The sequence below is a fragment of the Drosophila arizonae genome, chromosome 5, assembly GCF_054131065.1.
Source record: "Drosophila arizonae isolate 15081-1271.41 chromosome 5, UAZ_ARI_1.0, whole genome shotgun sequence".
In the NCBI taxonomy this organism is placed as follows: Eukaryota; Metazoa; Arthropoda; class Insecta; order Diptera; family Drosophilidae; genus Drosophila; species Drosophila arizonae.
In genome coordinates, this window is record NC_142925.1 from 3,920,982 (window position 1) to 3,944,105 (window position 23,124).

The 23,124-nt window shown below is 46.8% G+C and overlaps 3 protein-coding genes across 4 annotated transcripts; 1 reads left to right on the plus strand and 2 right to left on the minus strand.

Moving 5' to 3' along the window:
• Positions 1-29: 29 nt before the first annotated feature.
• On the plus strand, positions 30-5,453 carry Cap-G (Chromosome associated protein G). The gene is made up of 9 exons (XM_018010086.2): positions 30-296; positions 370-546; positions 616-1,436; positions 1,499-2,147; positions 2,212-2,707; positions 2,773-3,149; positions 3,207-3,911; positions 3,978-4,127; positions 4,594-5,453. The coding sequence occupies exons 1-9, from the start codon at positions 30-32 to the stop codon at positions 5,302-5,304; spliced, it is 4,353 nt and encodes a 1,450-aa protein (XP_017865575.1). The 3' UTR covers positions 5,305-5,453.
• A 944-nt stretch (positions 5,454-6,397) lies between these two features.
• On the minus strand, positions 6,398-17,332 carry Ack-like (activated Cdc42 kinase-like). 2 transcript variants are annotated; one of them, XM_018010089.2, is made up of 8 exons: positions 17,237-17,331; positions 16,129-16,198; positions 15,389-15,794; positions 14,219-15,304; positions 13,431-14,152; positions 13,131-13,365; positions 7,260-8,756; positions 6,398-7,198 (listed from the first exon to the last, which is right to left on the minus strand). In XM_018010089.2, the coding sequence occupies exons 1-8, from the start codon at positions 17,238-17,240 to the stop codon at positions 7,007-7,009; spliced, it is 4,212 nt and encodes a 1,403-aa protein (XP_017865578.1). In that variant the 5' UTR covers positions 17,241-17,331; the 3' UTR covers positions 6,398-7,006. The 2 variants fall into 2 exon arrangements, with proteins under 2 accessions (XP_017865578.1, XP_089327986.1); XM_089471860.1 differs by lacking the exons at positions 6,398-7,198; positions 7,260-8,756 and adding an exon at positions 9,718-12,884 and having other exon boundaries at positions 17,237-17,332.
• A 224-nt stretch (positions 17,333-17,556) lies between these two features.
• Positions 17,557-23,075, minus strand: TppII (Tripeptidyl-peptidase II). The gene is made up of 14 exons (XM_018010090.2): positions 22,758-23,075; positions 22,583-22,702; positions 22,185-22,521; positions 21,823-22,128; positions 21,512-21,755; positions 20,644-21,198; positions 20,453-20,574; positions 20,236-20,392; positions 19,962-20,167; positions 19,737-19,900; positions 19,566-19,677; positions 18,505-19,500; positions 18,116-18,446; positions 17,557-18,058 (listed from the first exon to the last, which is right to left on the minus strand). The coding sequence occupies exons 1-14, from the start codon at positions 22,809-22,811 to the stop codon at positions 17,686-17,688; spliced, it is 4,077 nt and encodes a 1,358-aa protein (XP_017865579.1). The 5' UTR covers positions 22,812-23,075; the 3' UTR covers positions 17,557-17,685.
• Positions 23,076-23,124: the final 49 nt, after the last annotated feature.

Genomic DNA, 23,124 nt, shown 5'->3' on the forward strand with positions numbered 1-23,124 from the left:
TAAAGTGAGGAGCTGGAAACCCAAACACAATGGTCAAAAAGGTCCGGGCGAATGCGAAGCGCAACAAAAAAACTAAAGAAAAAGAAAACACTGAGGAGCAGGGCAGCCCCGATGCGGTGGCCACATCGAATACAGCCGCATCCAACGGCAGCAGGAACAACAGCAACACCAGCAACAATACCAGCGAGCAGCGCTATGCAGGCCATGGGCCAATGTATACAATTCTCTCGAACGCGCAAAACTCGGAAACATTTCACAAGCGCTACATCAAGGAAATGAAGCAACTGTACTCCAAGGTAGGTTGTAGTGAATGCGGACTGCTGGGACTGAAGTCTAACTGTAATTGTTTAACTGTGTACTCTCTTCCAGTTGGATCACGATGCCTTCATGTACACATTCATCCAAATGTTCAAAACGATTCTGGAGGCGGACGATAGCAACGAGTACGGCAATACCGCGCTTGCCTTCTGTGCCAAGTTCGTCACCAGCTTCGAGTCGGAGAAAACCCATCCGCTGCTGGCCGAGACCTTTTCGTGGCTGCTCTCGGTGAGTGTCTACTGTACTTTCTTATCGATTACGTTTTGTTTACATTTCGTTTGCTTGCTCTTTTCGCAGACAATTTCGAATAGCCCGCACATACGCTATCGCATCTGTTTCTTTGTGAATCTCATCCTTAAGCATCTCGGCCCGTACGCGGCTCTCGATGACTCGCAATGCGATCAGATTCTGTACTACATGCTGGAAAGGCTGAAGGATATCTCGCCCAGCGTGCGAAAAGAGGCGGTGCTTGCCATGCAGCGTCTCCAGGTGCCCGATCACCCCAACGATCAGGTCCTATGCGCCTATCAGTACCATTTGAGCGCGGATCCCTCGTCCAGTGTGAGGCAGTGCATCATTTCGTGCATGGGTCGCAATTACTTAACAGTGCCGCACATACTGCAACGCCTGTGGGACGTGGATGAGAAGGTGCGCCGTCATACGTACATCAACATGTGCAACTATCCTGTGCGCTCCTACAAGGTGTCTCAGCGTTTGACGCTGTTGGAGCGCGGTCTCAACGACAGCTCCGAGAATGTGCGCAAAAATGTGATCAAGTACATGCTGAAGGCCTGGATCGAGTCATACCAGAATAATTATGTGAATCTAGTTGCTGCTCTCAAGCTGGACTCCACCGAGGAGGAGCTGTTGCGCTTTCGACGCGTGGCTCGTCAAATGCTGTTCGTGATCTTCGAGCAACACAAGGACTATACGGATCTGCTCGCCCAGCTGCCCCTCACCGAGGACTGTGAGCTGCACTGTTGTGTCCCGCGCGAGTCGCTCACCGTCGAGCTTGTCCTCTACTGGCAATGCCTTAGCGCCTACTTGCAACAGATCCAAGCTGACGAGTTCGAGCAGGTGCTCCCAGAACTAAGCATCTTCTGTGACTATGTTAAGCAGTGAGTGGCAATTGCATACACATATGCTGGGTGTGGCATCAACTAATCCTTGCTCTCTTTAGATTCTGTCAATTCCAGAAGCCAGATATGGACAAATTCGCTCAGATCGAATTTCAGACTATGCTCCTCTCGTTAGTGGAAATGCTGGAGACCTACGATCTGGGCGATGAAATCGGACGTGACAATCTGAAGGAGCTAATATCGCACCTGCTGAGGGAATGCCGGCTGGATCCGAAAATCGTGGCCGTGCTCGTGCGCTGCATGGAGCGCCTGGAGACCGATGTGGCTGCCCGTATGCAATATTTTCTGACTATCATCTATGACATATGCGAGCTGAATACCAAGCAAAACGATCTAGTGCACGATCGGGAACTGACGGATATGTTGCTTGAGAATGTGGAGACATCGTTGGTCATGAAGATCAGATCGCTGAAAGTGCGAATTCTCGATCTCGAGGAGATGGAGGATAACTTTGCCATGCAAAAGGAATATATGCGTGCCCAAGCGATAAACAACGAGCGAATGATCCTGACTGATGAGTATAGGGATTTGATACAGCCGCTACTCGAAAAACATGGACAGCTGCAGCTGCCCACACGGCCCAAGCTGTCGAAGCAGGAGCGTGTACTCAAGGGATTGTACATATCCTTTTACATGGTCGCCTCTGAGCATGTACACAGCCTGAATCCCAGCCTGTGCAAGCTTTACAAGGTAATACAGCTCTTATAGGTTTTGTGGCCAAATATTTGAATTCTAATTCCCATTGCAATTATAGGACTTCATTTGCCGCCACTTGCCTTCAACGGAGCAGGATATCTTCGAGTGGTCCATGAAGTGCGGCACCACGTTCAGTCTCCTGTACGAGGCGTACACCAAGGAGGTGTTTGATGTGCTTGTCGAAGAGTTCTACAAGAACAACAATTTGCGCCTTTGCGAAATATCCGCGCAGTGCGTTTGCGAGCAAATGGATCACTACGGCGTCGACTTCTTTATGGATATGGGTCAATCTGTCGTGGGTCCCAAAACGAAGCGGCGGCTGTTGTTCACCAGGCAGGACTTTGACGGCGAGGAGGACATAAGTCAATCGCAAAGCGGCGATCAAAATGCGGACATCATTAGCATGATGGGCTTCTTTGTCGAGAAGGTTGTGGACAAGAACATCCTGCTGGCCATTGTGCGCGGCCTGTGTCGCCTGGTGCTGCGTGGTCAGCTGGACAATCGCCCTGAAGTGCTAGAGAAGCTGCTCAAGCGCTACTTTAATCCCAACACGGGTAAATGCCACAGATTTTGCAAAGATGATATTTCGTAACTCATTCTATATTCTGTTGTTTTATAGAACCCATAATCAACCAGGTACTCGGCATGTTCTTTGAGAATATTGTGGAGCAAAAGCTGCAGCATTTACTGGAGCCTTGCCTGCTGCCGATCGTGTGGTCTGTGATGAGCTGCAGCAACGATTCGCTGAACGATGTGTTGCCGGATCATGTAACCAAGTTCTTCATCGATCTCACAACGCAGGTGTCGAGCACGCCCCAGAGCAATATACACAATCGCATCGCGCTCAGCTTTCTGCACTACGTTCACAACTTCTACACGGAGCGCAAAGAGATGTGTCGCCTGCTGACCAAAGAGCTGACCACGCTCAAGCTGAATGTGCTCAACAACTCACAGTTGAAGGACGAAATGCAGGAGCTGGCTGACAAGTTGGTCAATGTAAGTGAATTTAAATAGTGTGCCTTAACTCTTGACTGACTCAAATTTGTTTTGCAGAGTGATCTGGAGCCACGCATGATTAAGAACATTGAGGACTTTAAAAATATGCTAAATGGCAGCTTCAAGCCGCCTGCCCGCAAGACCGATGGCAATGACAGCGAGGCAGACGCCGAGGAGTGTGAGAGTATCACGGCCACCACAGTATCCACATCGGACGGCCCTGCTCAAGAGCCTGCAGCGCCAGTTGTTGCCGAGAGCGAAGTACCTGCACCAGTAGATAAAACTACAACAGAAACTGCAGCAGTCACAGAGCCAGCAGCAACCGAGGCAGCGCCTGCGCCGACTGCGGCTGCGGCTGCAGCTGCGCCTGCAGAACCTGTGCTAACCACTTTCGGGGCCAACAATGAGGTTGGCTTACGCTTCTTGCGGCGTTCGCTCTACAACTCGGATAGCGAAAGCATAGGCGAATCAAAAGCGCCCACACCAACGCCAACAGCAGCGGCTGAGGCAGAGGCGAAGGCGTTAGAGAGGAAGAAACAGCAGCAGGAGGCCACAGAAATCAGTCGTCGTAATCTGCGCAGGGATAAAACCAAGCAGCAGCTGGAGCGGGCAATAGCGCGTGCCTCAAAGACGCCCGAAAAGGAGCCTGAGCCAGCAAAAGTCGTAGCTCCAATAGTGGACGAAGAGGATGAGTATGTGGATGTAGAATCTCAAGGCGAAGACGAAATTGTAGAAGTTGTTAGCCCTGTTCAAAGCCAGTCGGTAAGAGTTTATCAAATCGCAGACTTTTAAGCTAAGCAGTAACATTTACCTTTCTACTCTGTGCAGCACAATGAATCGGAGGAAGTAATCGTGGATTCGCCCACAACCGCATCGCCAGATGCAAGCAGAGCGGTAAATGCGAGTCACCTGCGTCTGCGCTCGATGCGCAATCGAAACGCGAATGGCAACGCGCGCAATACGCCAACGGGCAGCAAAGTGAGTACCGCGCGCTTGCGCTTGCAGCTCTAGGCAGTGCGACAGTCCCAGTCCCAATCCTCGCGCCAGAGCCAGATCAAGAGTAGCAGTAGCAGATCGTGCAGAGAGCAAACAGCAAAAACGAATCATAATTCTTTTTAGTTTAAAATGTAGCCTGTAACAAATTTTGATAATCCAGGATGAATCCTGAACATTGTTTAATTTAAGCACAAATGATAAACGATATGCACTTAGCATTGACTGAAAACAAAAAAGATGAATTTAAAAGACACGTTTTCAAACACTCAACAAAACAAAAATAAAACGTTGTTTTCTTTACGCCCCGGTCTAGTAATACAAGCTGTGTATGTGTATAAAGTTGTATGTTATTTAGTTAGTGCTAGCGAGTTATCCTATTTAAATTAGCTTTCCGTTTGCTTTTCTGTTTAACTTATCTTGTTTTTCTGTTTCTTTTGTGATCCTGCAGCGCAAAGTGCTTCATCTAGATATACAAACACCGTTGCGCAATGGACGCAAGCGTGTCCTGCGCAAATCGCTGATTGCAACGCCGACTGCGACGCTGGCTTCCTCTTCGCCATCCACCGATTCGGGGAAATCCTCTAAGCGCATTTCGCCACTCCGCAAGCAGCAACGACTCGACGCCAAAGCGATGCCCCGAAGACGCAGCAGCGTGTCAATGGCAACTCCAGCGGAACGGGCGATACCAGCATCAAAGAGCACAGCGAGTCCCACGGACAGCAGCTGTTCCTCCATCAAGGAGAACACGGCACCTACATCATCTGTACCTGCATCTGTATCTGTATCCGTATCCGCATCAGCAACAGCGCCAGCACCAAAGTCCAATCACAAGACGCCACAGCCTAGCAGGAGGCGTTCCGCATCCCATCTGAACAGCAGCACGCCCGTGAACAGGATATTAACACGTCACTCGGCGCGCAAGCTGCGTATGAATAACATGTGCATGACCCGCAAACGGTTATCCCAAGAGCTGAGCATGACCGAAGGACATCTCAAGGTGTCCACACCCAAGCGCGTGCGCCAGGACAAAGCAACACACAAGAAAAACAAATCCAGCGAACGTGCCACAGCACACACAAGCAGTTCAAAGAGCTCCACGCCGCGCACCAGGGCGAATGCCCCAGAAGCCCCCATAGCAACCCGCACCCGTCACAAATAGTCTCCATTCCTCTGACCCCCACCCCTTCTTTCTGTGTAATGTATTCGATTAAGATATATTTAAATATTATGTCTGTTTTAAATGTTCATTAACCCTGTAAGTTTCATGTATAATACGTGTCATGTTTCAATATACTTATTTAAAACAAATGTGAGCCCTGCGAGATCTAGTTTTGTCTATCTGATTAGGGATATGCTTCAATAAGAACGTATTACAAGAATAGCCCCATATTCAAGAGGGATGTTGATCCTAATTTCGCCATATCCTTAAGGATATTTATTAGGTACTCTTTTTCCAACTTATGGATATTGGGAAAATCGATTGGCATCAAGGAATTACCAAATTCATCCAAAAGTTTTGTCTATAAATTTTTCAAGGGGTATAGTCAAAAAAGTGCCAAAAATGTCAAAAATGGAATGTAATTTGGCCATTTGAAGGACTTTTGGGATGTCCTTTCAACCATATGGTGTCCTTTCGGCTCAGATTATGAATTGACAACAACATGGATAAAAGTCCTTCAGGAAGCTAAGATAATAACTATCCTTTTTTCAAAGAAAAATAAGCATAGCTCGGCCGTATCCTTGGATATGCCGACGATTAAGATGTCAAACTCCTTGGGGTCACTCGGGCTAACAACTGACTAAGTCGCATCAAAATCGTCCTTGTAGTTATGGAATTATTACGCATTTTGTGAATTTTGGCCAGTTTTCTAGGCCGCAAGAGCCAGCTGAATGGACAAGTCCTTGATCCTTAGATGACCCCATAATGTTTTGATGGCGATTCATAGTCGGGCTTTTCATGATCCTAACGCACCAAATTTTTTCATCCTGCGCTAGGATTTGACCGAGTTATAGCTAAAAAACTGAAATGTTTGTTACCGAAAAACCAAAATTCGTTGCATACTCTAAAGGGCAACCCTTTTGAAATTTCAACGAAAATTCAGCTGAAGTACCAGGCGAACAGAAATCTCCAGCAAGCAACCAAGTTTAAGCGAACAAAAATATTCGTTGCATATCCTCCAGGGGCGAAATAGACCGTTGAGTTCAAACGAGCATTTGAACTTTTATTTTACCCGCCATGAAATAAACACACGTTATTTTTGAAATTTTAAAGTATTTTTCGTTTATTTTGAACTTAATTCATACATTTTTAGGCACTATATGCTTATTTTCTTAGCACTAACTGGTGTTGCAGCTGGTGTTGCTAGCAGCCGTACTGGTGCTGGTAGCTGTTGCCTCATCTGTTGCATAAATGTGATGAGTATGCTGCAGCACAGTTCCGGCTATCCTTTGTAGAAATTACCAAATACCTGGCCAGACATGCGATTATTGTTGGATGTATCCGGATAGTTAGTGCTAAGTTATCCTTTTTGATCTGTGTTTGAAAAGCTGGCTATAGGGATTAACATAGTACAATTAAGAACTAGATACATTGCATTATTAGATAAGTACATGCTGAGATACGTTCATACAGTAGGAAAGGAGTATGAAATACAATAGAAACATATTTTGAGCAGTGATTGAGTTTGAGTTAAGGATGTCCTACATACTATAGTATTAAATAATAGAGGAAAGTGAACTTTAAATGGTGAAAGTTATAAACATAGACAAGAAGGCCACAAATGATGTTGTTCCCAACAGGCACATGGTATATATCATATATATGTGTATATAGGAGGTCTATGTATCAATTTGCGCATTCTTCAGAGCTTAACTCCCTTCAGCTTCACGGCTGTTGTGTGCAAGTCCCATTCCTGCTGCTGTAGTGCCTCGAATGCAGCGGATAGACTCAGATTCGCCTCAGCAAGTATATTCTGCAGCTTTATCAATTTAATGGATTTGTGAACATCCCAATTGATGAACTCCAGGGCGGCCAGGCAGCGTGTGGGCGTGCTCTGTGTGAAATATATATGCATTAGTTGGGGAAATTACTGATAAATATTGCATTGAACTTACGTCTTTGCCCAGTACTTTGACCATGATGCGTACTTCATCTGAGTCGACGCCCCGCTCACAGCCACGTGGCTTCTTGTCGGAGAACTCCAGCAAATCCTCACAGCTCACGGAATTCGAGTCGGCCAATCGCGCCGCAGTAGCTGCAAAGTATTCCGCCTCCGTTTGTGGCTTCAATGCAGGCGTTGAGTTGTTGCTCGCCACTTCGTTGCCATTGATGGAGCTGCGATTCATTGCCTGGTTGACGGAGGCCCGCACCTTTTTAAAGAGTGCATTTCCCGCCAGCTCATTGTCGGCACTAGCGAAGCGCCGCGTGCTTATGCTCTCCAAAGGCTCCTCAGCTGCTGTCGCTGCTGTTGTTGAAGAAGCCGCTGCTGCTGCTGCCGCGGCTACAGCGGCTGCTGCTGAGGCTGCAGTTGGTGCCATCTCCTGCGGCACTGCTGCCGAGTCCAAGTTGGAGGAGCTGTTGCTGGTTGCCAACGGTTTGTCCAGGTTGCGCAGCTCATCGTCGTTCACATAAAGTCCCGTGGCTTGGGCGGGCTCGAAGCCGACATCCTTGCTCTTGTTGTAGTGCTCCTTCTGTATGGAGAAGTTGTAGAAGCCATCGGTCACGTCCGGCGACTGCAACACCATGCCCTCCTTGCTCATGTCTCCCTCCAATATGGACTCGAACTGCAGCGAGGCGCTGTCCGTCAGCCCAGCCGCGTCGGCAGGCGCCTGTTTCTCCAGCTTATCGAGATTCTGGTAGGTATGGGCCGCAGATGCTTCGCCTGCTATGGCTGGCATATTCTCGTACTCCCGGGCATCGGGTCGGCGACGGACGCTGCTCGAGCGCACCGCAGCCACCACCTCAATGGAGCGAGTCTGCTGCTGGTGCTGCTGTTGCTGCTGAAGCGTCTGTTGCTGCGGCTGTGGCGATGCATCACCAAAGTCCGCCACCTTGCTGAGCGTGCGCTGCACGCCATTCGCTGGGATGATGAGCGGATACTTCCGCACGTGTCGCTTGGCGCTGGTCTTCACCTGCTTCTTGCCCTCGCGCGATGGCAACGGCAATGCATTCGTCTCCTGAGGCTCCGGAAACTTGTAGCTGGGGTGTGTCATATAGCTGGGACTCTCGCACGGCTCATTGCGATTCTCATCGCTCTGCCTCTCCACGACGTTCGCCTGCTCGGCACGACGCACTCGCTGCGCCGCACCTCGCGTTGGCAGCGTCATAGGTCGCGGTGGCTGCAAGCGCTGCAAAGGACGTGCGCAGTCCGCAGCCGCACTCGAAGGCTCCGCGGCAGGGGCAGCTGGAGAAGCAGCTGCAGCTGCCGCAGTACCTGGATAACTCAGCTGGCTGCCCAGGCGACGAGGCAACGTCTTGGAATTCATCAGCTCGAACTCATCTGTGTCCATGTGACGCAGCAGCGTGGCAGCCGGACTGGAGCCAATGTCCAGCATGCCCTTGCGCTCGATCAGGCTGTTGTACGCCTCGCGGCCCTCCTCGCCAATCAGCGACTGTGAAGAGTCAAACGGGGAACAGAGGAGAAAAGAAAAGAAATATGTTTAAAAAATAAATAAAAATAAAAACCAATAAAGAAAGAACATAAGAGTGCTTAATGCAAATTCTAAACGAAACAAATTTAAATATATAATTTATACATAAATATTAATCGGGTATTTCCAGAGATCTATGCAGAAATTCATTTTGTCTTTTGCTTTATTAAATCCCTTTAAATATACACAACTTTTTTTTGATTACCAATTGATTTTCTGCTTGGTTCTTAGAATGCAAACTTTAAATAATTTTGTTTTTCTCTCTTCTTGAATTTTGTTTTCTTTTTAAATATGTATATATAATACTTGGAAAAAGTTTTCTTATTAGATTTTAGATTTTAGTTTAAGTTTAAGTTTAGGTTTAGGTTTTTTCATTTGGGCTTTGAAACGCTTCGAACGCATGCTTTAGAATATCATTTTTTGGTAGTTTAATATAATTTAGATCTTCTTTTAGATATGAATATATAATATATATATATATATGAATTTGTAATTATATATGTAAGTATGTATATAAACTTTGTATATAAGTAATTTTTTGTTTTTCCTCTTCTGCTTCGTATTTCGGTTATTCTTGATCAATAAATGCACAGAATGCGACAATCGTTTAATTCGAATACATTATTCAAGTTCGTACTGCTCGCGGTGGAGCTCTAACATATTAAAAAAATTGTTTTGTTTGAAAATTTCTGATTATGCGAAAGTAGCAGATATACCCCTCTTCCTCTCTTGCAGGGTATTCGCGAGTTTCATATATAGTAGGTATGCATGTATGTATATCAATTATAATATAGTATAGTATAGTAAAAATGCAAGCGTAAGGATATGGCACATAATACACATTCGCATATGTACGAGTTTTTTTTTTTTCTTTTTTTCGTTTTTTATCGGACAATATAATTTTTTTTTTTTCGATAGAAAATTTGTTTTTTTTTTTTGGGAATGTTGTTCTTAATGAAGGATTGTCAACGGTTGAGTTTGCGTCTGTGTGTGTGTGTGTGTATTTGATGACTGTTGTAGTTGCTGTTGTTGCCGTGTGTTTTTGTTGTTCGTTTTTATACCCTGTCATATAGATATATGAGGTGTTTGCTCAGTGTCCCGTGTATGATGAAATGCTAATACTGATCCACTTTCTCTCTCATTCAATTTTTCCTAAGTTCTCGTCATTTTCCTCTTCTGCTTGCGACGATTCTGACAACCAAGCTCTGTTTTGTGGATGATAATTAATAGTGATATCTGAGATCTGTAGGAAATTGTTTTTGTATTCGATTTCTATATCTATTTGTTGCCAGCGCCTCGTTCAAGCACAATTTCGTCTGAATGGAGCTGAGTAGCCTTTACCTGGAAGCCTTCTGTTGAGTTGAGTTGAGTTTTAATGCTAAATTGTATTCGAGTCTTTGTTTTTTTTTTTTTTTTTTTCAATTTCTAAATTTCTAACTGTTTATCCTTGCAAGTCTATACCTTATCGGACTACTAAAATAACACTTTCGGAATCAGTTAACAATCTCTTCTATATTAAATATTTATCAAATGCTTGCAAGGCTATTGCAACTTCGAGCAGTCGAAGCTTTCTCTCTGATTTTCTAATATTCTTTCATCGTTATCCTTTGTATTAGTATATATATTGCAACGAGTTAATATTGCTTTAGTTATTATTGAGCTGTTTTAGTTGAATTACTTCGGAGTGGGGCGGTAGGGACTTTCCCCTGAACTTGACTTGCGTATTGCTTATGCTTTAGATCTCAATTGAATTGAAATGTATCTGAATCTGTAACTGTAAAATGCGTCTGCATCTGTGTAACTGTAACTGTAACTGTAACTGCAAATTACGTTTATTATTATCATCCGTTCTGAGAGGTCTTCCGTGTTTCCGAATAAGGCACGCTCTCAAATATTCAAATCCAAAATATATATATATATATACATATATCGATATAATATATATATAGGTTATGTAAACACTAATAAATATTCGCTGTAAATATTTCTACAATTTACTCTTCCGACACAAACCACCCACCCACCCACACGCACACACCTTGCGACGCACACCACACTACAACACACACTTCAGCACACACAGACACACTCAGAGTGTGGGGGCGTGGCGACGCCCTAATCCGACAGCACATGCCCGAATAGTAAATTGAGAACATATTTCAGCATTTTCCTTAGTTATGGAGCCGGACTTGGCGGAATCCGTGGCGCAACGAATTCCCGCCGGAATTGAAACTCATCTCCGCTCTCCGTGCTGGACGAGGAGCTGCTGTCACTCGAGTCACGCGCCGTTGTCACCAGCGGCAACTGCTGAGGCTGCAGTTGCTGCTGCTTGAGCTGGCGCCAATGTATCTCATGCTGCTGCACCGCCGAGGCATGGATCTTCTCGGGCCAATGGAACTCCGTGGGTCGCTGCGGCTTCACTGGCAGCTGCGTCAGGCTCTGCACCTGGCTATCCCGCTGTTGCTTCAGCTCGTCCGGCGAACTTCCCACATAATTGGTCGACGTGGGACTCTTGCCCGTGAGCCGACTAATGTCGAACTCGTGCAGCGTCACCCCGCTCATGGGGCGCGGCTGCACGGCAGATGCAGACGTGGCAGTGCGATAGGTGGCCACGGCAGACGAGGCCGCCGAGGAGGAGCCCGAGCCGGAACTAAGCTTCTGCGATTGGGTGGCTGTCAGCAGCGTATGCTGTGCCATTTGCGTGGTGTAATTGTTGCCCGGTCCGCGTCCGCCAAAGTCGTAGATGCGCTCGTCATAGTGGAACTGCTCGTAGCCAGTGCCCGGCCGATGGAAGCTGCGTCGGTTGCCGCCCAGGTTGTAGTGCGGCGCTGACTTGATGCTGGAGTTGGAGCCGTACAGCTGGCGTGGCGATATGATGGTCTCTCGCTCATCCTGGCAGGCGGACTGCACCTGCCGATTCAAACCCGCCCGACGCCGACGATACAAAGAACTGCTGGAGCTGCCGGCAACGCGTGCGCGTATATCGCACTCGGAGCGCGCCAAGCTTGGCTTTGTTGGCTCCTCGCCGCCGCTGGACGAGCTGCTGGAGTCGAGCGTCATTGGATTGTAGCTGAGGCGGCGCAAGGTGCGCGCGCGTATGGAACGCGGCTTATAGGATGCAGAGCGTCTGGGCAGTGACACGTGCTGATGTTGCTGTTGAAGTTGCAGCTGCTGCTGCTGCTGCTGCTGCTGCTGCTGTGACAGGTGATGCGCGAGCTGCTGCTGCTGATGCAGTGACTCCTGTCTGAATTGCCGATGCTTGGCGTCCGACAGCACCGGCGAAATGGGCTGGAAGCTCTCGTTAAAGGAAGTGGAACGCTGGCGATGACTCTTCGCAGCCCCCGCATACACCGAGCTGCTGCTGGCATTCAAGCAAGACTTGACGGGCGAGGCGCTGGCCAGCATCTGCTTAGTGTGGCCATTGCCAAAGCGCTCATAGCCACTGCTCATGACAATGGGCGGTGCACTGTACAGGGCGTCGCTCTTCATGGGAAAGTAGCTCTCCTGCGGGCTGTAGCTGCTCTTCTGGCTGCTGCGGCGCGACAACGAGATGTTCGTATCCCGCGACGCGAAGCCCGTGTCTGGGGTGCTGCTGCGCTTGTCCTCGATCAGCTTTTGCTGCTCCGGCTGCTGGCTGTGCAGCTGCGCCTGATTGTGCATGTACTGCAGATGCTTGTCCAGATGGCTGGTGGCTGCATTGAAATCAAACATCGTTTGCACCCCGTTGCTGTAGCTGTAGACAGCGGACTTCAGGCTGCCCGTGGCACTGCTGATGCCATCATCAAGGGAGCCCACCAGCTGCGGCAGCTGATCATTCAAAATGGTGTCGTTCGAGTCGCTCTTGTCCAGCTCCGTGTACGTGTGCATAAAGTCCAGATTGAGCGCCTTCAAAGTATTCTCAATGTCCATAATATTATCATTGATGCTCTTGGGCTCGCGCTCTCTGGACTCCTCGCTGTTCAGGTCTCGGTTCAGCGGGCGGCTGAGTATCTCGCGAGATTTCTCAAAGAGAAAGTCAGAGCTCTCCTTGTCAAAGATGGGTATGCGCAGGTCGGAGCTGTTCTTGATCTCGCTTAGCGAACGAAAGCGCTGCTTGATGAGTGAGGGGAAAACGAACGAAAGGCAAAGAAAAACGAACAAATTGGACAACCAAAACAAAGCAAAGGGAATGAACGGGGCGCGCCAACGCGAATGATGAAGAAAGAGAGCAGAGTGTAGACAAGAAAGAGACCTCCAGATTAGCAAACATTACATAATCACATCATTATCCAGACTAGCTCTACATAAACTTAACGCAAGACTCTGCCTTTTATCCTTTATGCTATTAAATCTCACCTGAATATCGGGTATGCTCTGCAGCTCCTCCGTAAAGTTTTTCTTCTTGGAGAACGGCGAGGCATTTCCATGGGTGGGCGTAAGTGCAGAGCTGCCTGCAGCACCACCCAAAGCCCCACCTGACTTGTCCCCGCCGCTGCCACTGCCGCTACTCAAATGCGGAAAACGAAAACTAAATTTGCGCTTCGGACTGTGCGTGGCTGGCGTATGATCAGAGACCAAATCAATCATGGATCTGCGCAAGAGAGAAACAGGAAATTAATCCATCTGTATGATAAATATATGTTAAGTATATCGCACCTGGCACTAATCTCATTGGCCATTTCAATGGCATGGTTCAGTATTTTCTCATCCTTGACCGAAATGGGCTTTACAGTGCCCGTCGATGCCTTCTTCTTGGACAACGTAGGCAGCAATCCATGGCCATGCTTATTGCCATTGCTGTCGCCACTTTTGTGGTTAAGCTTTGCAGACATCTCAGCGAATTCGTTCTTTGTGTTCACATGATCAAAGTCGGGCGACTTTGGCTGGCTGCCAGAGGCGCCGCTGATTGAGCCAAACATCGAGTTGATCTCATCCAACAGCGAGGGACCAAAGTCCAGCTTGTCGCCAGCGATCTCATCGTCGGATATTTCGTGATATTCGTGTGGATCGTCAGTCGTATTGCGTGAACTGGCCCGCCAATTGGGTTCCGAGTGGATGCTCTTGCCATCGGCCCCGTAATTATTGTTTTGAAGCGCATAAGCAAGCTGCTCCTCATCCAAAGTGTGTGAGGCAAAGGGATTTGTGGAGCCAGCAAAGTCAAATGAGCTATGCCCATTGCTAGGTATCAGTTTGGGCGTGTGCTCCGTGGAGGGAATAAACGTGGGATTCATGGAGGTGCCGGCGCCCTCTGGGAAATATCCGCTGGCCGTTTGCAACGAGTCGGGGCTGGTCGGCGTCGGAGGCAGTAGCAGTGGCGTCTGTTCAATGTCCTCCGACGGCTTGTACGGCGTCACAATCTGTTTGGGCACATGATTGTACTGTAGGTAAAAATAGAAAGGAGTGAGCATATATAGCCAAAGGAATCACAATTGGATTAGGCTTACATTTTGAGAGCTGCCGAGGAAGGCAATGTCTCCAAAAGTGGCGCCATCAATGCCAACATGCCCGGTGTGCTTAAAATCATTCTGCGGTTTCGAAATCATTTCCGTACGCAATTTACGCTTGCTAATGCGATGGTCGCCGACACGACTAAAGGAGTCGCGATTGGAAGAGCAGGGCAAGCCCTCCAAAAAGGCGACAGTATTCGAGGGATTAAAGAAACCTGTCTTGCCGGTGCTCAAAACGCCTTTCCAGAAGGGCGTGCCAGTGTTACGATCAAGCACAGTTATGATATCGCCCTGGCGATACAACAAATGATCCTTCTTCGGCTCCACACAGTTGACAACGGCCTTCAGTTGTTCAGGCTTCATGTCAGGCAGTTGCTCGTAGATTTCGCTAAACTTTGGCCGCTTTAGGGCATCGTCCTGCCAGCACTTCATCATCAAAGTGTAATACTCGCGTGGACAGCAGTCAGGCTGCTCCAGGCGCTGAAAATTGGGCGAATCTATAGCTTCCAGTATCTGTAAACCAGTCAGTGCCGCCCATGGTTGGAAGCCATATGAGAACATCTCCCAAAGGCAAACGCCATAGGCCCAAACATCGGAGGCGTTGGTGAAGCGCAAGTAATTGATGCATTCTGGTGCACACCAGGCAATAGGCAGCTTTAGATTCACATTGAAGTTTGTCTTGTAGTAGTCCTTGCCCACACCCAGGGCCCGCGATAGCCCAAAGTCTGAGATCTTCACCTTGTCCTTGCTGAAGACCAATATATTCCGTGCAGCCAAATCTCTATGTATCAGTCGCTTTTGCTCCAGATAGCGCATACCATTACAGATCTGCAGCGCAAACTCACAGAGCGTGGGTATTGTAAGAAAGCTGACGCGCAAGCCGGAATCCTTAAGGCACTCGAGTAAGGAACGTAGATGGGCCAGCTCTGTGACGAGCATCAGGGAATCCGTGGCCAGCACCACTCCATACAAGCGCACAATGTTCTCGTGCTCAATTGAATGCATTATGGCTGCCTCCTTGAGAAACTCCATGGGATTCGATTGCATGCGCTCGCGGCACAAGCACTTGATGGCCACTTGAATCTGTGCAGCAATCAGCAGTCAAAATTAATTACTCAATTCAGCCGGAAGCCCTTGAGAGGGAGGGGGCTCAGATATCGTACTCACCCGCTCGCTGCCATTCGTCCAAACGCCCTGCTGCACAATGCCAAACTCCCCAATGCCCAGCTGCTTATTAACGCTAATCGAATCAGCCGGTATGATGTGCTTATTGTTGGGTGCCTTGCTGCCCGGCGAGCTGCTACCGCCATTACGGGTCGCTGTGTTGGTCGTCCCTGCAGCGGCGCCGTTCTCATTTGTTGCCTGCCCACCAGCCCCAGCCCCATCTTCGCGCTTCACAATTGTGGCGGGCGCTTGTAGCAGGCGCTTGATTTTGCTGAGGTAGCTGTGGGGGAAATGCTTTTCATAGAACTTGCGCAGTCTTCGTATTTCCGGCCTCGACAGGCCAATGAAACGTAAATCCTCATCCGCTGCATATTTAAATTGGGCTGCATTTGTTATTTTTAGTTCGTTTCTGTGTGCAGAAAAAAGAAACAAATAAATAACCAAGCGGCGTTTTTAAATGAGTCACGTGTTTGTCAAAGCTCAGCTTAATATGCAGATCACACAAATGCTCTTTTGTTCTCTTGCTGCTTTTCGCATCGGTGTCAAAATACTCATATCGATACATATATTTTGCGTATTGGTATTAAATTATGGTAATAAAGGTATTAAAAAATACTAATAACTCTACTGCACTTGATGACTCTCTTAGCTGGCATGGGGGAAATTTAAATTTTGCTCGCATTTTCTTGTGATCAGCATACCTTGCTGGAGCATAGGGTATCTATTTGGGTCACACAACTCACTTGATGGCATTGTAGTATTGCTGCAGTTCGGACTCGGTGAGGAATTCATATAAATCAATTTGTGGGCACTCTGGAGAAGATACATATAAATGTAAAAATAAATACGTTTTTATAAATGCATATTTAACTTAAGTATGCATGCGATGTAGCCGATAAACCAACAACAGCTGCGCTCCATAATATTGACTCTGTCTGTTTCTGTTTCCATGCATGTGTGTGCGTTATATAGAGTGGTGCGTTTGCATGTGGGTGGTATGGATTTCTTTTACACCCACTAGCAAAGACACCAACACATTTGTTTGACTTTCATGACAGCGGCGCCCTCATGTGGCAGCCTTAAAATATTTGTATTCTTTCATTTCAATATCTTTATCTTTCGGTCCCACCTCGTATACACACACACACACACACACACACATAATATATACATATATACACAAGCACTGACACAAAATTCTGATTGCCGTTGTTGTCGCTGGCCTCAACCCGCAGCATTTGTCTCTTTTTTTTCTGTCGTGTTTTTGTTTGCCTTTGTAAAGGAAGCAACGCGCAACACATGTATATACACACACACATTTGTACATATGTACATCTGTTTGTGTTTTGTGTGTACACAGATTGACTGATAATGTCGGTTAAAAACTTCTGGATTTGCAATTTGAGTCATCAGTGCGGCATTCGACATTCATTGAGATAATAAATTCCATGGAAACTGTCCACATCCGCTTGACTGTTTGCTATTGCTAATGCAGTTTCTGTAAAGATGACGCATTTATATGTCGCAAATGTTGCTTTTACTGGCGACTATTTACTTCTTTTACAATTAAACCGACAAGCTATCCCGCAGGATTTCCAGTTGTCCTTGAATTTGCAAAATAAAATCGATCGGTCAATACACACGCGTACACATACAATTACACCGCACTCACATACATACGGAAGCACGGAAGCTACAACTACGTAGCAGACACAGTTTTTTCCTGCATAGAAAACACTTGCATTTTCGTTCTATACAGTCACTTTTTACTATCCTGTTATCCCTTCAGGGTTCGTTTACACTATCAGCAAAGTTTTTAATATACATTTGCACTTTTTAACTCAATCTTACCCATTTTATTTTTGCGTGTGCATTGTTTGGGAGTACTGCATCTTCAACAGTGTGAACTTAAGAGTTTTAGCAGAAAATGCCTCTTTGTAATAATGAAAAATACTAACTTTTACAATCCAAGTTTAGGGTCACACTTTTCTGCTAAAGTACAGTGCCATTATGAGTTTAACATGTAAACAAACATTTAACAGTTTTGCAGAAAACAGCTGTGCACTCGCATTCAAATCAAAATATAAACCACTAGCTTACATTAAGCAAACCATTTTGCTAAATCTTTCAGATAACAAAACATTTGCTTTTTACATTGGAAGTATACTGAATTCATTTACATTATATATTTGCTTGATTATCTCACGGCTTGCAATACAAATAAAACAGTGAGGAGATTAAAAATGTGCATTCTATAAGATACTTTAGCTAATTGCTTTAAAACTTGCATCGAACATTTCTTAGAACAAACGGAAGCTGCCCGGGAAGTAGCTGATAGCCATGCGATCGATGAGGGGCTTTGTATGCTCGTAGCCCATCGCACAATTGATTGCAGCCATCTCATCGTAGAGTTCCCGTACGCGTTTGTCCTCAATCATCTTTGTCACGTACTTGTACATGCGTCCATAGTGATTGTGCGCAAAAGCATGCCAAATGGAGAATTGGATTGCCTTGCTATCGTTGGCGTCGATAAACTTGATAATCTCGGTGTAGACGTCATTCAACTCAGCCAAATGATCCTTCACATTATCATCGAGCACATAGACCTTGGCGAGGGCGATGCCCTTCTTGACCAAGGCTTCAATCAGATTATTCTTCTGCTTATCCATATTTCTACAATAAGATATTGTATATTAATTGAAAGCTCGGGATTTTCTTTCATTGACTTACGTCTTGATCTTAGCTGCATCTGAACGGGTGTCGTTCTTAATACCATAGTAAGAAAGCAGGGCATCGGCATCAGTTTCATTGATTACAATGTCAGCCAGTTTGACAATGCGCTCCAATGCCGACCGCTGCTTCTGCAAATCCTCCTTCGGCTTATCGGCATTGGCATTATCGCCCTCTTTGCTTCTGTTCTGTTGGGCAGCGACAAATGCGAACGGCAATAGGCTCTTCAATTCGCTCGACTCGATGTTTTGAATTAACTGCAGATGGGCCGGCAAGTGCTTGGGATGTGCGGCAATAACATCGTTGTAAATCTTCTCAGCCTTTTCCAGATCTAAAGAAATCATTGTAGGATGCCATAAAGCTCTTAATATACTGACACTCAAACTTACCACACTTGGCAATGTGCGAGCATTGGAAATCTCGTAGGCTCTCAGCATAATCATCGGCGCCAGCTTTGCCCTTTTGTGGCGAACTGGGCGTACCACTGCAACCATTGGCGGGACCATCAGTTTGGCTTGTGACTCCATCGCCACCAGCTGAATTTGCAGCGCTGGCTTCCTCCTGGATGGTGGAAGCTGGCTTCGGCTTGACTCCATTTGTTGAAGCAGCTGCCGCTGCTGGATTGGCATTGCTGGCAGCAGCTCCATTGGCGGCGCCATTTGAGGAAGATTTCTTCTCAGCCGGATTAAGTATGTATGTGAACGAATGGAGGTCAACGCGACGGCCGCCTTCATCCTTGGGGAGGATTAGATTGCCGCTTAACCAGGCGCACGGCGAAGGTAAATTGGCCTTGTTCAGCTTTTCCTGGCTAATGGGCGCAACGTAGATGACTTTGCTGGTGTCTCTCACCTTTGTGGACGATATTTTACGGCCACCGACAATGCCCTGGTTGTAGCTATCGTAAAAATCTAGAGAGATCATATTGGCCAACTTGTACACCGCAATGAGGTTGGCCTCTGAAATTTTCTCCAGCAGCTCACGCTTCTCGTGGCGCACCTGCAGTCGCACAGTATATTCTCCCTTTTCCAGCTTTGTGAAGAACGTGTGGGAGTGCGCGTCGCCGGTGGCCAGCAGGGTTTTGTTAACATCGAACAGCATCCACATCTGCGACTCAAATTCCGCTTCGTAAAGCAAATCGTTAAACAGCGGTGCATACAACGCCACATCAGCTGCCTTGTTTACGTTCAGATTGTAGACGAGCATATTCTGATAGATCTGCCTGCCCTCTGGGATGACATCACGTGTGGCACTCAATGGCGAGATCTTTGCCTCGCTTGGTTTGAGCACTACCGCAGCAGTCTTCAGCTGCAGCGATGGTTGAACCTCCTCGGACACCAGTGCATCAAGTTCCAGCTTGTGTATGCCACGACCAGCGTGCATGACATCTGAAAGAAGAATGGTTAACAAATTTCGATCCTATTGTTAAACATGGTATTGAGGCTATATTTACATGCGTTTGGATTGAGTGCAGTCACGCCGTGAAACTCGAGACTGTATTTCAAATGACTCTGGCCATGATTGGACCAGTACTTGGCAATGCACAGCTCCAGTATTTTGTTGGCCTGCAAGATTGTTGTTTAGTTAATAGACTCTTTATAATTTTGCTTCATTTTCTTCTCACCTTCACACGGAAGGTAGCCGTGGCATCAAATTCCGAACTGACGCCAATAATCTTCATTGTTTCCAGCTTGCGACAAGATTGATTTGGTAACAATTGATTCGTGTGTAAGAAGAACTTGCCAACGTCGTTGCCACGGTTGGGATCAGTTAGGCGCATGCGCAGCACTTGAGAAAGGAGAGATAGATTTATAACTGATTTTAGCAATATTATTAAGCATATATGCACCTGCCCAGGTGGACTTGTCTGGCACTTGAATAAAGTCCCTTTGAATTGTATTGGGTTGAAACTCAACGCTTTTATCAGCCCTATTTGAAAACGGCTCAAAGATGGGTGTACTTTGGGTATCTTCCAATACATGGGGCTGCACCACTGTAACTGGTATCTCAAACAATGGGCCCTTATGCACATTGGCCGTATCATAGGCACGGACGCTGCAGTTGTTAAAATAGTTTAGGTTAATATACAAAAGTATACTTGACATTTAACTGCAGGTACTCACACAGCACTGTGCACACCTGGCTGCAAGCCAGTCGGATCAATTCGAACAACAATCGAGCGAACTCCATAGCTAAGGTCCAGGAAGGCGCCACACTGCACCCAAGATTGCGAGGGCACAAGACTGAGGCGCACATTGAAATTAAATTTCTCCTTGGGATCTGAAACGTTAGCAAGCATTTATTAAGTACTTAAGATGAGTATCTCAATGCTCAACTTACCCACTTCCTTGTCATTGAAATAGACGGGCTCAATGTTCACATTGAAGTCAATGAACTTGCGCTGCACGCCATCGCGGAGATGAATACCCTTTGCATTGTTGTTGCCCACGCGCACAGAGAAGCTGCAACAAGGGGAGAAACAAAAGATGAAGTAACTATTTGTATCCATACCCAAGGCAAACAGTATTTACCGCAACATGTTGTCCTTGGATTGCCGATGCTCAACCAAATGCTCAAATGCCTTCTCCACATTGAGTAGACCGTGGCCTTGGGCGTAGGGATCTACATAGCACAACTTGTTGGCCGTGACGCTTATCGCCCGCTTAATACTATACGGCGAATACTCAATCTGCTGCTGCTTTAGCCCGGAAATAAGTAAGGCCACTGCACCGGCCACATGAGGTGCTGCCATGCTAGTGCCGTTCATCAGCTGCGACTTGCTCATGGTGAACTGTGGCACGGATGTGATGGCGCCCCCTGGTGCGCACACCGTGACACCCTGTCCGCCGTCAATGCAGGGGTCGCGTGATGTCCAGGTGTAAACATTACCAGGCAACTTCTCACGCATCGCATACTCGGCCTCCATCATCTGTGGCGAGACGTAGGCGCCCACACCTATCAGGCTCGGCTGACTGATGTCAGGAGGAGTACCAACTGTGCTGAGAGCCGGTCCATGATTGCCCGCCGAGGCTACCCACACAACGCCGTACTTATTGACCACCTCGTTCATCAGCTCACCAATGCGACTGCAAATAAGTGGAGAATAGCAATTAAAAGATGGCGAATATTCCGAGAGAGTTAGGCAACCTAAACAAGAACATGAATGGTGTTATTCAATCGTTGAACTGTATCGAGAAAGAGATTAACCGAGTGTGAACACTGACGCGCATTTGTGGAATGTATGAGGTGTGGGATAGAATAGGAGTTGGGAATGAGAATGTAGATCGATTTACCTCGGTGACTTTATCTTGATTCTTCTACGCTTTTTCTCAAGTTCATCAATCTCGCTAAAAATGACAATTTTCATGCTCTAGCTGCTACATGGTAGCCATTGCTTACCCGGAGTTAGACCAGTTCGAGTGCTCGCCATAGCTCATATTGATCACATCGATGCGACGACCTTCGCGACAGAGCTCCATCACCTTCATTATGCCGCGAACCAGCGCTGTACCGGTTTCCATTGAACCCAAGCGACCGTCGCCAATGGTCAACGACACAATTTTAGCATTGGGTGCAACTCCATCAATGTCTCTCGAGTTGTGGTTGCCACTCGCAATAGACGCAACGTGAGTGCCATGAGGAGCTATAATTTAATTGGCAAAACAGGAACTTTAGTTGACTGTCTACTTGTCAATAAGGTACTTGCTTACAGCACATGCCCACAACCTCCAGCACATTGCCGTCGTCGTGTACGTTGACAGAAATCGAGAGGAAATCATCCACATTTTTCGTCTCATGCGTCCTGGAATACTCGCCAATGTGCAATGCTTTTGTCAGATCACCCTCCTCTGTGGTATCGATAATGGTCAGCCAGCCATTTTCAGTTGGCATAAGAACGCAGTCATATGAGACCCTAACATCACTGTACATCTTCTCAAAAGAGTTGAGCATTTCCAATTCATAGTCAAGGTTCTCCTTGACTATCTTCTTGTCCCACGGCAGCTTGGACGCTTCTCCTGCAGGACAGATCATTAGTTTGATTTCTTAAAAGTTCTAATTAGTTTTGACTGACCAGGATTTTGAGATTCAAATTCAACAATCTTGCGGTTGGCATTTGCCGTAGCAGTTTTGTGTGGCTTGTCCCAGCTCTTGAGCTTCGCCTGGGCGACAATATTGTCGCGCACTTTGGCCGGCACCAAATCGTTGAAGCTCTTTAAGCCCACGCGCACTGCGCGCTCCTTGTCTGTGTTGAGAGCAAGCAGTTGGGGAGTGAACTTCAGCGAACGACCAGACAAGCCCTTTACAATGCCATTCTCATTCGGTATCAATTTCTTGCTCATATCGACATCGCCGCAACCCGAGCAATCGAAGCGCTCAATTACTTTCACCGTTTTGCCATCGCACAGAGTCTATTGAATAAGTAATTTAAATAACTGGAAATGCCATATGATGTACTTGACAGTTACTTACTTCAAGACCCGTTGCACGGGGATCTACACCAGAATCGAAAATGGCGATTGTCACATCGCGGCCATCGTATTCTGGGTATTTCTGCAAAAAGTTCAACACACCCGTCTCCGCCTTCGGCACCTACCATCAAAATAATCACAATTTCGTATATAGCCTTCATAGAATATATGCTTACCAATGCTGCCGTGGGAAATGATGACTCGACAATGCCGCTTAAGTCACTAGCCATGTTCTCGAGTAAATTATTATCGTTCTTATCGTTTTTTAACGCAGCTAGCACAGTATTTTGATTGATTTGATCGATGCGATTACCAAGTATAATATTCGTGTCTTTGCGGTGTTGATACGATGAATGCTGTCTGCGTTCTTGCCTTGTCGAACCTTTAATAGAATGATTTTGCGGTAATTTGCTTTCTTCTCTGCATACGTGTGTATATATTTGGGAATTGTGGCGTTGCCACACTTGCACAGTTCAGCTGCTTAGAACCGCAACGCCTCCCAAGTTTTTTATTAAGCTTTAACGTTTTTTATTTAATCAACGA

Bases quoted from the DNA above. Each gene is read 5' to 3' on its own strand.
- Cap-G (XM_018010086.2), top strand. From the start codon at position 30: ATGGTCAAAAAGGTCCGGGCGAATGCGAAGCGCAACAAAAAAACTAAA. The intron at 3,150-3,206 runs GTAAGTGAATTT...TTTGTTTTGCAG, and splicing joins TGGCTGACAAGTTGGTCAAT to AGTGATCTGGAGCCACGCAT. The intron at 4,128-4,593 runs GTGAGTACCGCG...GTGATCCTGCAG, and splicing joins ATACGCCAACGGGCAGCAAA to CGCAAAGTGCTTCATCTAGA.
- Ack-like (XM_089471860.1), bottom strand. The intron at 14,153-14,218 runs GTAAGCCTAATC...TTTTACCTACAG, and splicing joins TCCTCGGCAGCTCTCAAAAT to TACAATCATGTGCCCAAACA. The intron at 12,885-13,130 runs GTGAGATTTAAT...CTCATCAAGCAG, and splicing joins AGAGCATACCCGATATTCAG to CGCTTTCGTTCGCTAAGCGA.
- TppII (XM_018010090.2), bottom strand. From the start codon at position 22,811: ATGGCTAGTGACTTAAGCGGCATTGTCGAGTCATCATTTCCCACGGCA. The intron at 21,756-21,822 runs GTAAGCAAGTAC...ATTAAATTATAG, and splicing joins GGAGGTTGTGGGCATGTGCT to CTCCTCATGGCACTCACGTT. The intron at 18,447-18,504 runs GTAAGTTTGAGT...TGATTTCTTTAG, and splicing joins CTCGCACATTGCCAAGTGTG to ATCTGGAAAAGGCTGAGAAG.